The 15,660-nt window shown below is 41.6% G+C and overlaps 2 protein-coding genes and 1 long non-coding RNA gene across 5 annotated transcripts in view; 2 read left to right on the forward strand and 1 right to left on the reverse strand.

Moving 5' to 3' along the window:
* qrsl1 (glutaminyl-tRNA amidotransferase subunit QRSL1) overlaps window positions 1-934 on the forward strand; it is a 16,879-nt gene extending 15,945 nt beyond the window's left edge. The window contains exon 11 of the mRNA XM_019876255.1: window positions 592-934. Within this exon, the coding sequence (XP_019731814.1) occupies window positions 592-806 (215 nt within the window). The 3' untranslated portion in view covers window positions 807-934. The remainder of the gene's footprint in view (window positions 1-591) is intronic.
* LOC109519639 (uncharacterized) overlaps window positions 1-9,092 on the reverse strand; it is a 9,671-nt gene extending 579 nt beyond the window's left edge. The window contains exons 1-3 of one of the 2 annotated variants that reach the window (XR_002168996.1): window positions 8,974-9,092; window positions 6,686-7,623; window positions 6,574-6,585 (exon numbers count right to left, since the gene is read on the reverse strand). This is a non-coding gene — a long non-coding RNA (uncharacterized LOC109519639). Of the gene's footprint in view, window positions 1-6,573; window positions 6,586-6,685; window positions 7,624-8,973 lie in introns of those variants that run through there. The other variant, XR_002168995.1, reaches the window with a different exon arrangement.
* Window positions 9,093-11,408: 2,316 nt separating this feature from the next.
* Window positions 11,409-15,660, forward strand: part of iars2 (isoleucyl-tRNA synthetase 2, mitochondrial) — a 20,574-nt gene continuing 16,322 nt past the window's right edge. For both annotated transcript variants that reach the window (XM_019876648.1, XM_019876658.1), the window contains exons 1-5: window positions 11,409-11,798; window positions 12,323-12,442; window positions 13,052-13,205; window positions 13,286-13,434; window positions 13,976-14,025. In XM_019876648.1, the coding sequence (XP_019732207.1) occupies window positions 11,532-11,798; window positions 12,323-12,442; window positions 13,052-13,205; window positions 13,286-13,434; window positions 13,976-14,025 (740 nt within the window). In that variant the 5' untranslated portion in view covers window positions 11,409-11,531. The remainder of the gene's footprint in view (window positions 11,799-12,322; window positions 12,443-13,051; window positions 13,206-13,285; window positions 13,435-13,975; window positions 14,026-15,660) is intronic.

The raw sequence follows: 15,660 nt of genomic DNA on the forward strand, positions 1-15,660 counted from the left end.
TTTTTTCGGAGCTGCAACACATACTTATTTAATAAAGCAGAGAGCAGTTCACTGAATCAACAGCAAGTTATAACATTGGAAGCATGTCTGCAGGAAGGAGCCATCTTGGAGTCAACGTATTACCGTGATGACCATACAAAAGACGCACCGGATTTTAAGGCACTCGGTGAGCACTGAGCTTTTAAGAAAATTGAAGACTTTTTGGTGCGACCAATCGTGCAGAAAATACGGTAAATCCATTTACCTGGCTCAGGCATACTAAGGAAGGCATACACTGTTATTTATGCCGAAGGCACTGCGTCCTAACACAGCGGAACCGTGGTGGGGACTCATGCCCCAACAGACATTTTTGGGTTTTTTTGTGGTGCATGGTACTACTTTGTCAATCAAAGTGACTTTATTGAGGTGTTTAAGTTTTTTCCTCTCTTGTTACTTTACGTACAAATATTTTTGAAGAGGAAACCTTTCTGAGATGTTTTCCTTTGGTCATTCAGTCAGTTTCTTCTTGCTTGTTATCACTCTCCAAATTAACGTGTAACTACGCTTTAGGTCCTCATCATCACCTTCAACTCTCGTTTTTCCTCACTGCAGGTCTCCCTGCTGTTTCTGTGCCGGTGACCTTATCCAGAAGAGGCCTTCCCATTGGCTTACAACTCATCGGCCCCGCCTTCCGAGACAAGAAGCTGCTGAGTGTTGCCCAGTGGATCGAACAAAGGGTTGGGTTTCCCCCCATCGGTGACTTTGAGGAATCTAACATAAGACAGAGTTCCAGTTACGATATTAGTTTTGCCCAGGGGCAGAGATGATTAGATGTAGTAGTTGAAGGTTGAAAGTTGTAATTAACTTAAAGAAAAAACCTTCAAAGCCATTTATACATTTCCTGTAAAGAGGAACAGCCAGCCACAGAAATCAGGTTTTTGGCCTTTAACCCTTTCATGCACCCTGTAACCTGATAACATGACAAGCTGTCCACTGTAATAACCGCTGTCCCTGAAAGGGTTAAAGTCTGTTATTTGTCTTTGTATTGGATAAAGCTGAAGCCAATCAAACAAATCAGTTCTAAACAACTTAATGGAATGCTGGTCACAGGTGAGATACAACGCAAAACCTTTTACCTGGAAAATATACTGTAAAGGTACAAGCTTCAGAAACTGCCATGCGCCCTCATAAATGACATCACTATTGTCTTTTATTTCATCTTTCAAGGGATAAATTACCATACAAAAGTCCGAAGCAGACTTGTAGACTTGTAGATAAAATCATGAGATGCAACGCAAAACCTTTTACCTGGAAAATATACTGTAACTTTTGAAATCATGAATGAGAGAGAAGCATGTTCTTGAGAATCGTGTATTTTCTGTAGCAACTGTCCGGGCAGCCATCTTTTATGCCACTTGCCATTATTAGCTGCAACCAATCCTAATTTGACATTGGATGAAAGGAGGAGTACATGCTAAACTGGTCACCTGTCAATCACAGGGCACATCTCAACAAACAAGCATTCAAAGCTGTGAACCTTTTAAAGTCTTAAATTAACATTAAATGCATTTTTCAGGAAGGCTGGAGCAAAGATTTGAAACCTCTCTATTGTGAGGCGGGCACCCTAACCTCTATTCCAATTTTCAACGTGTATCTGTTGATGATTAATTTTGAGTTTGACTGTACATAGTAAAAATCACTCACCACTGGACCTACTGGAGCACTGATTCTCAACATTTGGATCAGGAGGCAAAAATTGGGTGGAAGAACCATTTGGAGTTGAGGCCATGAACAACTGGCTACCTTGCTGTTTTCGAGAGTGTGGGGATGTAAAAAAAATGTTTTTGCTTGGTTGAAGTTCTATAGAATTGAACTGAATGACCAAGTGAGACGTGAGAAGCTTTGCATTCAAGTGCCGAGAGAGCACAGATGAAACTGACACAGCCATCAGAGCTGGAAAGGTGCTCAAAGAAGAGTTTATAGAAACTCAAATAAACTGCTCTCTGTTGACTTCAGCTCCATATAACCCTCCCCTGATCGATTGCTGATTGGCCCAACTATGCTGACTGGTAGAGTATAATTCACATTCAAAATAAAATGTACCTGTGTGAAAGTCTTGGTACTGCCTTTTGTTGATCGTTGACTTATTACGGCATCCGCTTATTGAAATATTGCCAGTGAACATTTATTTCTACTTATTTAAAAGAGCCTGCCTCATTCTTTCATAATTAAAACCGTACCTCTCCAAGTACTCAAATCCTAGCTCACCGTTGCTACATTTAGCTTGCTGGCTAACTTTAGGTAACTCCCACTGAGAGTAACACAATTTATGTACTGAATTTCAAAGTCACTTTTTTTTTTTTCCCTGTGGCCAGATTGTTCCACTTTTTAGGGCAGTGTTGTCTTTAGTACTCAGATAAATTCTTAAGGGGAAAAAGCAGTGTTGATCATTAGCACCTTAGCACCACTGTGACAGGGACACATAGATTCAAGCAATTTTAGGGGACACCTTCCCAATCTAATGAAACATGATCTACCGTAAGAACTGTCTGGATCAAAAGGTCTACCTTTAAAAATACTAGTTTTGAGGTTCATTTGTAATGTATGATGTTCATGTATCTTTCGGGATGTCAAAGGTGCACACTGCAAAAGTGAAGGATGTGTGTGTGTGTGTGTGTGTGTGTGTGTGTGTATAAATAGCGTTAAGTTGTCATTTCCAAAAACTGAGGTAAAGTGACACATTCCTGAGTGACAAATAAGTCACATTGCATGCAGCATCAAAAGTAGGTCATGCAAAACTTTCTGCAGCAAGCTCGCAGCAGGGCCACAAAGTGTACAGATGGCAGCCAAATGATTGGCCACTCTGCTTAAATGTGACCACATTTTGTGGAAATGTTTTTGCTGCCTTATCTCATATTTGGGGTATGTGGAGTAAGATAAGTGCCTCAAACAAATTTGACGTGCCCACTGAAACATCATGTCAGGGAGTCATTCAATACAAGGTGCTGCTACCTGCTCACTGATTTGTCGCTGGTGTTGAATAGCTCAAGAAATACAAACAGTGCTCACATTTACTCGAGTGTGAAGGGGGAAAAAAAGTAGTGGAGGTTAAGCAACAAATTTATTGAAGGTCATCCTTGTCCTGTTGAGGGTTGTGAGAAACTGGGGTCTATCCCAGCTAATATCAGACAAAAGGCATGATTACACCCTGGATTTGTCTTCACTGACAGAGCTTTATTTAATTCACGCATGTGGAAAATACACTTGACTCTCAGCAACTTAATTCATTGTTTATGTACTGTATAGTTTAAAGAGGTTACACATTGCAATGCCATCCAATTTGGGTGGGGAGTGGTAATCCTAATCCGCAACAAGTGCATAGAGATTCCATTAGTTGATAGGGTCCTAGTGACATTCTGTAAAAAAGTGTACTATTAATTGTAAATTGCTTCCGAACCTGAACAACGCCATGTTAAAAACAACAACAACAAAAAATGCAAGGGTTTTTTTTTTCAATTTTCGGGGAAAAAAAAATGGTTTTAGAGATCCAGTCAAACCTGGTACTGTTAATTGTAAATAGCTTTCGAACCTGAACAACGCCATGTTAAAAACAACAACAAAAAATGCAACGTTTTTTTTTTTTCAATTTTCTGAAGGAAAAAAAAATGGTTTTAGAGATCCAGTCAAACCTCGGTTTTCGAATGTCTCGGTTCTCGAACAAACTGAGCGCACTTGAATGCACCGTTTGACTCCTCTCGCTTTCCTTACACGAGAAGTGACGCTTCCTCGGGTAGACGAGGAAGTGACGGAGTTTTTTATGCCTCGGATGACGAACAAATTTCGGTTCTCGAACAAACTGAGCGCACTTGAATGCACCGTTTGACTCCTCTCGCTTTCCTTACACGAGAAGTGACGCTTCCTCGGGTAGACGAGGAAGTGACGCTTCCTCTCGGGTAGACGAGGAAGTGACGCTTCCTCGTGTTGCTTTCCATTGTGAGCATACGTGTTCAGTAAACATTTTTATTTGAAAAAGAGCGTGGTTTCGGTTTTCGAACAGCCTTCTGGAACGGATTATGGATGAAAACGGAGGTTTGACTGTATGAAGATCCCACTTGAGAGTGACAATTAGTGGGGTCAGAGGTCACAGCTGGTGCACTTGACTTGTACAACCTGTGTTGTGGTTCATGTTTCATGGGTTCTAGGTCAGGGCTCTCAAGTTCTGAAATACCAACCACACTGATAGTGATATGATGGAACAAAAACAGGCATTCCTCATACTGGCGAGTATAGAAAATTAAACGGTATACATGTACATGGCGTTTAGTGATTTGATGCTGTGAGACATAATTGTCGGTAGAGTAAGAGTTTTCTTACAATTAACTATATTGTGCATCAATCTCGATCTTATGATCGACTCTACCGTTGGGATGGGCTGTGGTTTGCACGCAATGCAAACCAAACTCAGTTCGTGTGAAGAACATCCGTTTCCTGAAAATTGTCAGTTGCTGTTAGTTTCATGCTGGGTAAACCACAATTCAGAGAAATGAAGAGGTGTAACAGAGGTCTGAATGCATTGATGAGTTAGATTGACAATTTTACAATTTTAAAAAAATGTTTAGTGTGTGGTATGAGATTGCTTTGTGAGACAAAATTCATATTGTAAGCCAATTCACTCAATCCAGAGAGTCAATGTACCGGTATATCTACAAATTTAATGTCGGATTTGATGCGCTTTTAGTTTTGATGTCTAAATCTCAAGCAATTCATCTTCCTGAACCCAAACGTGTCGTGTTTGTTTTCCTCCCCCACTTTGTCACCACACCCCAGCTCAGATTTCCTTCAGTTTCAGGGGATGTGTGGATTGGCGGCAAAGGGAAGTGGAAGAGAGCTTTGAGTGGTCGCACTCTGTTAGTCAACTAAAACACAAGTCTTGTCCCCATCACCTGACCACCCTCCGCCGGCATTCAAGAGTTGCTACCAAGGAATGTGACCACAGCAAGTTCCAAAAGTCGGTGTTCTTGACTGAAGATGTGAAAAAGTCAAAGGAGAAACTTGTATGCATAGTAGCGGCAGGAAGTAAAAGGAAGAAATGAGAGATGGGCGCTATGTGGCACACATCCCAATGAAGTCTGTTTTTCAGAAGATAAGATGAGCTGGACAATGCCGCCATTGTCCTAAACTGGGGTTGGAAGGCAATTCCCACACAAAACCAAATCAATGTGGAGTCCAGTGAATTCCATGCGTCACTCTTGGAAAGAGCCCCTTTGTCCAAGCGGCAGGTAGAGGCTGGACTGGTCAGTGTATAAATTATTCACCTGCTGAAAATCAATTGATCCTCCATTGTGTTTTATCGCCGTTTGTTTTGAGCTGGTTGACTTTGTCACGATAGTGACCTCAGACCTTTTCATTTAATGTTTACCAATTAGCAAAGTTGCGCAAAACTGAGGGGCTGGATTCATGAAGAAATTGTTAGCATTCATGGTACTTTGACACGAGTTGTAACCAAAGGGGTCACCATGACAATTGAGTGCAGTTCGAAAGGTGCCTCAATTGAGCGGCTCCCCTTATTCCATCAAAATACACCAAGGATAAATCGCAACATATCCATTTGTCACACTCTGGCTTTAGACATGCTGTTTTCAGCCAAGCAACTTCAGTGCTTTGACTTTCCTCAAACTTCAACACTGCCTATCTTTTTAACCATTTGAGTTTAGTTCGCCTAGTTTCTACTGCTCGTTGCATTTTCTGGCAGTCTGACATTACATCTGGTTTGGGGGGAAGAATGCAGTGGAGGTGTGTGCCATGTTGACCATCTTGATGACACCACCCATAAGTCATTGGTCTCCCTTTTAAAAAACATTTTAACTCCACTTGTGGTAAAGTGAGCCATGCGAAAAAGACTTTTTGAAATCCTTAAACTACCCAATCCGTCACCATCTAATTAGCACAGTGTCACTGGACTGAGTAAAGAGCTTCAACTTAAATCTTGATAGCAGAGCTGTCTAAGTCCAGGAAAGCACAGAATTGTCGTCTAGTAACTGCATTACCAATTGAGCTCAATTTTACAGTACTGTATTTTCCGCACTAAAAGGCACACTGGATTATGGGGTGCACCTTCAATGAATGGTCTATTTTTCAATGTTTTTCATATATTGGACGCACTGATAAGGCGTAATCTACAATGCATTCACTAGATGGCGCTACGCTCCTGTTCAACTCAAGAGGCGTTCATGACCGCCTCCAAAAGAACGTAAATTAACGATTACAGTACTTCAATTGAACTACGAAAATTGAAAATGCATAAAAACAGAAAATCAAGCGAGGAAATCACAAAATAAATTCTATAGCCCCCACTTGGCATTTCCTTGAGCGTAGCTCCAACAGAACGATCAGATGTTAGTTAAATGTTGGGGACTAGACTGTCTCAGAACTTTTTTCCTTTGTGTATTCAGAAATGAGGAAATCACAGAATAAATTCTGTAGGGGGGGCTAGAAAATTTATTTTGTGATTTCCTCGCTTGATTTGTTTTGATGCATTATTTTCAATTTTTGTAGTTTCATTGAACGAAACGTTAATTTATGTTTTTCGGAGATGGTCACGAACGCCTCTCGAGTCGAACGGAAGAAGAGGAGGCACGGAGAAGGACAAAGACGGACCGGTATTTGTTGAATGAAAACCATTAATGTGCGTTTAAAAAAAAAAAACCTCTCGAGTCGAACGGAAGAAGAGGAGGCACCGAGAAGGACAAAGACGGACCGGTATTTGTTGAGAATGAAAACCATTAATGTGCGTTTAAAAAAAAAAAACCACCACAGCTCTCCTTTTTTCAGAGCGGCAACAAAAACATTGAATGAAGCAGCGACACCGTTCACTGAACCAACAGCAAGTTATAACATTGCAAGCATGTCTCCAGCAAAGAGCCATCTTGGGTCAACATATTACCGAAATCATTTCGCCTTGTGTATGGTCATTTCGGCAAAATGACCATACACAAGGCGCACCTGATTTTAAGGCACGCCGTGAGCTTTTAAGAAAACGGAAGACTTTTGGGTGCGCCCTAGAGTGCGGAAAATACGTTACACGTCACAAAATCCAAGTGAACATTTAGAAATTCAGCCAAAGTCACCGAGTTGAATGTTTATTGAATTTACAAAATATTTCAAGACCTAAAAAGCACTCAATGTTTTATATTTTCAAAAGTACAAAGTTTAACTGGCATCCTTTTATATATATTAAAAAAAGGGACACACTCACTGGACATTTAAGACAAAGACGTCGCCAACTATTGGACAGCACACAGTGCGTTACTTCCTGGTGATAGTCCAGTCAATGAAAGACTTTCACGACTTGACAAAGCGCTTCTGCAGCACATTCAGACCATCAAACTCCAGGTGTCTCATCTTTGGACAAACCAAGTGGCAAGGCCATTGAACTCTTCATGTCCAGTGAAGGGGCTCTTAGCGCACGCATCAGCACCATGTATTGTAGAACAGAGGGACCAAGGCGAGGGCCAGGGTCAGGGTCAGCAAGATGGAGGCGTTGATCCTGGAGCATGCGTTCATGACAGTCGTGTTGGCAGGGGCTGGGCTCATGGTGGATGCAGCCAAATTTGTCGTCCTCGTCGCCGCCGTGTTAACGACCACCTGCAATAGAAACAGGCAAAGAAGTTTCGGCTGCGAATAAACACCACTAAGTCACAATGTTCCTCTTCGAAGGGCTGGCATCATTGAGGAATAAATAGGGATTTTTTTTAAGCACACAAACCAACAAAGAATTTCCAAACCAAATGAGGAACACACAAGTTTCTCTGCATACAACTGAAGATTTGTCTACAGAGATTAATTTTGTTGCTGTTTCAAAATGTTTACATAACTTTGTGAATCATCAGTGCCAGCCATTAAAAAAAAAAATACACAAATTTGTTCAAAATAAATGTGCACCCAGTCGTAATTGTCCGTTTAGTCAGACAAATATAATAATTCGTAATATCAACTGGCTCCGTCCCTCACTCACTCACACCGCTGCTATCTTTGTTCACAGTCTCGTCACTTCCCGTATCGACTACTGCAATTCACTTCTCTTCGGTGTCCATCACAAATGCCTCCATAAACTTCAACTTGTTCAGAATTAAGCAGCCCGGATCATCACGAGAACCCCCTCCTTACATCAAATCACCCCCATCCTCCGACAGCTCCACTGTCTCCCTGTCAAATTTAGAATTAATTTCAAATTACTTCTCTATACATTGAAAGCCATCCATAACCTTGCCCCCCCTATCTGTCAGATCTTCAAATTTCCATTCCCTCTCGCGTACTCAGGTCCTCATACTCCCTCCACCTTTCTCTTCCCTCTGCACGTCTCAGTACAATGGGGTGCAGAGCCTTCAGCCGTTCTTCCCCCAAACTCTGGAACTCACTTCCACCCAACATTCGTAATATTGACTCTCTTTCCACATTCAAAACCCAGCTCAAAACCCACCTATTCACACTTGCATATCCACCTTAAATCTTTCTATTCTTTGTTTATAATTTTATCTGTGGTTTTATTATTTGCTCTTGGTGTAAAGTGTCCTTGAGTGTTGTGAAAGGCGCTTGCAAATGAAATGTATTATTATTATTATTATTATTAATAATACGTGTCGTAAGCACCACCTCCACTGAAATACTCTTCCATTCAGGAATTAGGCAAGTTTAGCCTCAGCCTAACTAGAAATACACCTGAATGGGTCTCAAATGACAGCTTGGGTGGGGGGGTATGCAGTTTAGCGTTTCATTATTTTGAGCGCACATCTGTGAGAAGCACACAAAATGTCTTTTTTCCCCCCCAACTTAAACTAATTGAACACTCCCATCAGTCAACGCCAAAAGCCTAGTTAACCACAAATGAACGCAACGGGCGTCCGCTTGTGAGAAAGAAAGCCACTCTGAGTTGAGTTAAAAATGTGTTCAACTTGAAATTTAAAAAAAACAAAAAAAAGAAAGTTTTCAACTTACTTGGGCTGAAATCGCAAGAACCACGAGGAAAACACACAGCTTCATCTTGTTGGGAGCGAAAAGAACCTTGAGCGTCCAAGAGGCAGCGAAGGGAGATAAGAGTGATGTGTCGTTCGCGAACGAACCGGCTCTTAGAGCCGGCTCCTAAGAGGGAGGCGCTTTAATGGGAGCCGACTTTTTTTTTTCCTCCTGTTTTTTCCCCCTTTCGGTTAAAGCCGCAGGTGATTGGTCAAGATCCGTGGTAGAAGAGGGAGGGGAGGGTTACACACACACACACACACACACACACACACACACACACACACACACACACACACGCTTCAGTGAAGAGAAGGGGGAGGAGTCAGAGACACAGCAGCACACTGTGAGCAGCACACGAACAGGAGAGGCAGGGAGACAAGAGACAGCTCGATAGCGCTACATTACAGTACAGAGAAAAAAACTACACGGTGGAAAGTGGAAAGGTGAGAAAATGGATAGGAAACGCAGTGAAATTTGGACTGATTTCAACTTAATTGATAGTTCAAAGGCAGTGTGTAATCTGCAAGGTTAAAATATCCAATATCAAATTTTAATTTATAATTTGTTGTGTGGTAATCAAAGCTTACTTATGTTGTTTTACTGTAAATATTTAAACACTTATAAATATGCACAATCAGAGATTGGAACTTTTTGACCTTGTTTTGAGATGGGTCTTTGTAATTTATTTTTTTGTAGCACTCCATGTTGAGTATGTTCAGAAGAATATAAATAATAAATATTTGATATACTGTATATTTTTTACATTCGTAATTCATTTTACATTATTTTTGGTAGTAAACTAAGCAACAAAAAAACTGAGGAGCCATTTGGGAGCCGAGCCAAAAGAACCGACACTTCCAACAGGGGGGGAAAAAAAAAAAAATCACAAGATCTTTGCAAACCAGTGAAAATAGAAAAAGAGGAAAAACTTAAAAACATGTTCTATACTTTCAAAATGTTAGGGACAGAACTCTGTTTTTTGTTCTGAAATTAACACTGTTGTGACCAAAAAGCTGCCAAAATTGCCTACTATATCAAAGGTGATATCTATCTCATAAACAACATGATACAGCAAAATAATTTAAAAAAATGTGGATTTTGTTGGAAGGGTGAATAAACATCTCAGTCCCCCCCCCCAAAAAAAATCAGTATTTTCTAGCTATTCTTTGATGGGTCAGGTCTTAACACGGTTCAACTAATTGAACACTCCCATCCGTCAACGCCAAAAGCCTAGTTAACCACAAATGAACGCAACGGGCGTCCGCTTGTGAGAAAGAAAGCCACTCTGAGTTGAGTTAAAAATGTGTTCAACTTGAAATTAAAAAAAAAAAAAAAAAGTTTTCAACTTACTTGGACTGAAATCGCAAGAACCACGAGGAAAACACCAAGGATAACACACAGCTTCATCTTGTTGGGAGCGAAAAGAACCTTGAGCGTCCAAGAGGCAATGAAGGTAGATAAGTGGCAAGATGATTCCAATTGCAAGCCCAGCCCATATTTATACCCCAGAAGACGTCACGCAGCGACGCCCCGACGTGTGCTGTGCGTTCACGTGTTGTCGGAAGCGTTCTGCTGATTTGATTTATAATGTTTTATTTTTCATTTGTATTTTTTATGAAAGAGAGAATGAACCTCACGTGAAATTGTTGTTTTGATATGTAGCACACCTTTCTGATCGTCTAAAGCAGTGTTTTTCAACCGGTGTGCCGCGAAACATTGTCAGGTGTGCCGCGGGAAAATTTCCAATTTTTATGCCTGTGCGGTCTTTCGCCCAGAAAATAATCATGTAGTACCCTCTCATACCGCTAGGAAGCAGCAACAGCTAGCCAATTGCCTTGTGTTACGACGAGAGACGCGAATTTGTGACGCATGAATGCAGGACGACGGTGAAACAATAAATATGAAACATGATAAAATACTGTTTTCTTTGTGTTCTTTAGATTCCAATTCAAGCTGTTATAACGTCATTCTTCAATGTTAAAAACGGTTATAGTAACAATATAACACGTTAGTTGGTAAAATAAGCCGGGGGGGTGGGGGGGGTCACATTTTCAGCTAGTGGTGTGCCGCTGTGAAAAAAAATTCAAAAAAGTTCGTTAAACCCTGATCTAAACAGCCCCAGGTTTCACACTGATTGAGTATAAATAAACTGAGAAATTATATTTTAATTAAATACACTGTTCAGAGTGTCATTTTATCACATTTTTGGTTAGTGGTGTGCCGCAAAATTTTTCCAATGTAAAAAACGTGCCCTGGCTCAAAAAAGGTTGAAAAACACTGGTCTAAAGCGACACACCTGTAAAGCAGGTGAAAAGTTCAGTAAACACAATGTATTTGAAAGTTGCTAATAGTGCCCTCGACCGGATGGTGGTGAAATTGTTTGCGCGACTTTTTATTTTGACCACATATACTTTCCGTACTTGTCCCTCTATTTTGTTTCTTCCGGTAGAAACAATCCGAGTGCAGAAGGACGTATTAAAACGCCACCACTCAGGATAATCGCTGGCATTTCCCACCACCAGCTCAATAATATCTCAATGCTGCTGTGCAGTGGTTTGGCCGTAAGCCGGACGCTAACGAGATGGGGACGTGGGGCACACCGAGGAGGAGACCTCCACCACCGGTCCTTTTTGTGTAGCTCGAGCCGCTGTCATGGCGTTTCCGCGGGCGAAGGCAACACTCAGTCTGTCGAGACGGGCTCTGCTCAGGGATTGTACCGGGACACCGTGCTACTTCCCCGGACGGACTTCCCCATGAAACTGGCGGGACAGAAGCTGCTTGACAGAGAAGTCGAGATTCAGGAGGTACGACCGACCAGCTTTGGACAAATCTTCAGTTCCAAAACCTTCGAGATGTTTGATGACTTCCTTGTTGACGGCATGCCCCGCCTAACAGTAGTTTGGACCTGTTTTATTAGTGTTGATATTTGTGTCATCAGTTCGCCATGAAACACGAATACATCGTTGTTCCAGTATATCCCGAAGGGCACAATTTAAAATGGAACGTAGGAAGTAAACTTTCTTTTTTGTGTTACTCTTTTTTGCTACATTTTGAAGCAGACAAGTTGCACACCATCGCCGATTTCAACAATAACACTTTATTATCTTTACGTTTGGCTTAGCTGCAGTGAATGAACAGTTCTTTACCGAGGTTGTCCATTCTCACACACACACACACACACACACACACACACACACACACGCACACACACACGCACACACACACGCACACACACACACGGATGGATGTTCAACCACATCCACTCAGTTTATCATACATTATTGTCACAAGCACAAGGTAAACATCTACGGATGTGTTTTTTTTGCAGAAATGTGGATTTGCAAGTTTGTACACTTGGCAGAGCGAGAGGAAGGCCAAGAAATTTTGCCTTCACGATGGACCCCCATATGCCAATGGAGACCCACACGTAGGACACGCGCTCAATAAGGTCAACATTTTAGATCTTTTTTTCCCCCTCTGTTGCTCACTGTTGCAGTTAGGGATGGGTATCATTGAGATTTTAATGATAATACTCCTTATGAAACTGCTAATTTAGCCGGCACTATTTTGTGGTACTGTCTTCTTTATTCTTCTTTTATCCGGTACTTTCTCAAAACAAGTATTAGAATTTCTGCTACTTTTTAAATTATTTTTTGAAATATAAATTCACTTGTCTTGAAGCTACATAGTCATTCATCTAAAACAAATAAAAAACAATAATTTACAGAAAAGTAAATGGTTGGAACAAATCACTATTAAACTATGAAACATAATACGGAGTCAAATACGGCAGTTTGAAAAAAAAATCTGCCCCGGGGTTAGTTTAATAACGGTTCTCATTATTCATCCATAGTAAGTCAACAGAGAAATGGGTTCAAACCTACTGTTGTTTGAAATCATCAACTGTGGATTCTAAATTAATCCTCCACATTTGAGTTGTAAAAAGATTCGAGCTAAAAATTAGAGATGCAATAAATTGTTTTTGTCAATTGATATGAATGATAAGGAACTTTGGCATACATCCATTCCAACTTATATATTCATTCCTTTGATCCAGATCCTGAAAGACATCCATAACCGTTTTGAGATGCTGAGAGGCCGACAGGTGCACTACATCCCGGGCTGGGACTGCCATGGTCTTCCCATTGAGCTGAAAGCTCTGGGCGAGCTCGGTGCCACGGATCTCAGACCGCTGCAGATCAGGCGCAAGGGTAGGAATGAAATGCAGGTAGCTCTGTAAACTTGCTGTGTGTAGGATTTGATTTGCTTCACTATGTTGTTTTGTTTGTAGCTCGTCAGTTTGCAAAGGGGGCCATAGAGCGTCAGAGGGCTGCTTTCCAGCGCTGGGGGGTGATGGCTGACTGGGGCCAGTGCTACTACACCTATGATGGTGCCTACGAGGCCGCTCAGCTGAAAGTGTTCCAAGAGATACACAGCAAGGTGGGTCATTAAGAAAATCTGAACATCATTTTTATATTTTATTTTTTGTAAAAATGTCCATGCCAAGCTAAATTTGGCACAGAAAACAACAACAACAAACACCTTTAATGCAAAGATCCTTTAGGAAAGGATTCTTATTGTTTTGTGTGTGGTGTGTACACTTTTGCAACAAGCTTCTTTTTCATTCCCCCAAAAATTGTGTTCTTTTCCACCAAACACATTTAATTAATTTACATTTTCTTTGTACAGTTTTTAAGTCTCATAGTTATTAATTATACCATCCCAAAGTTTAAAAAATGGATAAGCTCCAGCCCCTCCTTGCAACCCTAAAGAAGACAAACGCTATTGATAATGGATTGATTGTGAAAACGCTGATCCATCGTGGCTTCATCTTCTTTAATTGTCTTGCAGATGTCAACCATTTTGAATGCCCATTGCAATTATATGATTGGAGAGGAACAACAGCTTTTCTGTCCTGAGTACTGTTTATGCTTATGTTTCCTTCATTCAACTGCATTCATTTCACTCTGTTGTCTCGTAGGGGCTCATCTATCAAGATTACAAGCCAGTTTTTTGGTCTCCCTCATCAAGGTATGAAGATATTTTTCGCAGAATTTGCAACATGAAGGCTTGGAAATGTGGTTTTCAAAGGAGGAACAAAAAAGCAATGATGTAACTTGTGTCTTGGAATATCTCAACTCAACTGTATTTATAGAGCACTTTCCAACAGTGTCAGAGATTTTCTCGGACAAAGTTAAAGAAATGACTCGGCACACAGGAAAATTGTCTTGAATATCGGCGGGAGCGGATCTCTGAGAGCGAACGACGGTAGTTGCTCCGATGATCACACACTCGGCTCCCTCTCCGCCGGTTTGAACTTTTATTGCAAAATACAAGAAAGACACTGCCCCCGAGATTTGCATACCGCGCCCCCCGGTCCGGCCTCTCGGTAGTGATCTGATCTACCCGAATACACAAGTCACAGACTTTGCTGATGACAAATGTCCACCTGGGCGCGACAGCTGTTCCCAAACTGTCTTTTGGTATTCAACAACTCTTTGTTCCCAATTTGTTTATTCACCTCTGCACTGAGTATGTCCAGACGTGCCCAAATTAACCGAAACTTTAAACATGTTACAATTTTGTTCATAGATTTCTCTATCAAACAGCCATCGCTGCATACAAAGTGCTGTACATGGAGCAATTTAACATAAATAAACAAACAGTAAAGCAAATCGGTAATAAAGATGGGAGAAAGCACCGAACAGCAAAACCAAGAACAAATCTAAGTCATGCTGAGTCAAATCCCAAAGCATACAAGTGAGTTTTGAGGCCGGTTTTGAAGATGGGCAGTGACGAGGCTTGGCGAATGTTCAGTGGGAGGTCTTTCCAGTGAGAGGGACCAACAACAGAAAAGGCTCGATCCCCTCTGAGCCTCAGTTTAGTTCTTGGTACTTCTAATAATGTCTGGTCCGCAGACCTAAGGCGCCGGGCAGGTGTGTAGGGGCGGATGAGCTCAGAGAGGTAAGGTGGCGCGAGGTCATTTGGAGATTTGAAAACAAATAAGAGGATCTTGAAAATAACTCTAAAATGTATGGAGAGCCAGTGAAGGGATGCCAGAGTAGGAGTTATGTGCTCCCTCTTACAAGTACCGGTCAAGAGGCGAGCAGCGGCATTCTGGACCAGCTGGAGACGCTTAATGGAGGACTGGCTGACTCCAAAGTAAAGGGCACTGCAGTAATCGAGCCGGGATGTGACAAAAGGCATGAATTACTGTCTCAAAGTGTTCATGAGAGAGGAGAGGTTTTACTTTGGCCAGCTGTCTAAGGTGAAAGAAGCTGGATTTGAAATCACTGTCCAGTTTAAGGCCCAAGTTTGAGACTGTTGACTTAAGATAAGGAGACAGGAGGCCCAAGTCGACAGGATGGGATGTACAAGGGCCACTGGGACCAAACAGTATCACCTCTGTCTTCTTTTCATTGAAAGTCAAGAAATTTTGTGCCATCCAGGTTTTGATTTCTTCCAGGCAGGAAACAAGTGGCCTTAATGAGAAGGCGTCTTTTTTGCTCAGTGGGACATAGATCTGGCAGTCATCTGCATAGCAGTGGAAGGAAATACCATGTTTCCTTAAGATGGAACCCAATGGGAGCAGATACAGCGAGAACAGCAGCGGCCCCAGAATTGAGCCCTATGGAACACCACATGACAGGGGAGCAGTGCGTGACT

The sequence above is a fragment of the Hippocampus comes genome, unplaced genomic scaffold (genome assembly GCF_001891065.2).
Source record: "Hippocampus comes isolate QL1 unplaced genomic scaffold, H_comes_QL1_v1.1 scaffold107, whole genome shotgun sequence".
NCBI classification, from domain to species: domain Eukaryota; kingdom Metazoa; phylum Chordata; class Actinopteri; order Syngnathiformes; family Syngnathidae; genus Hippocampus; species Hippocampus comes.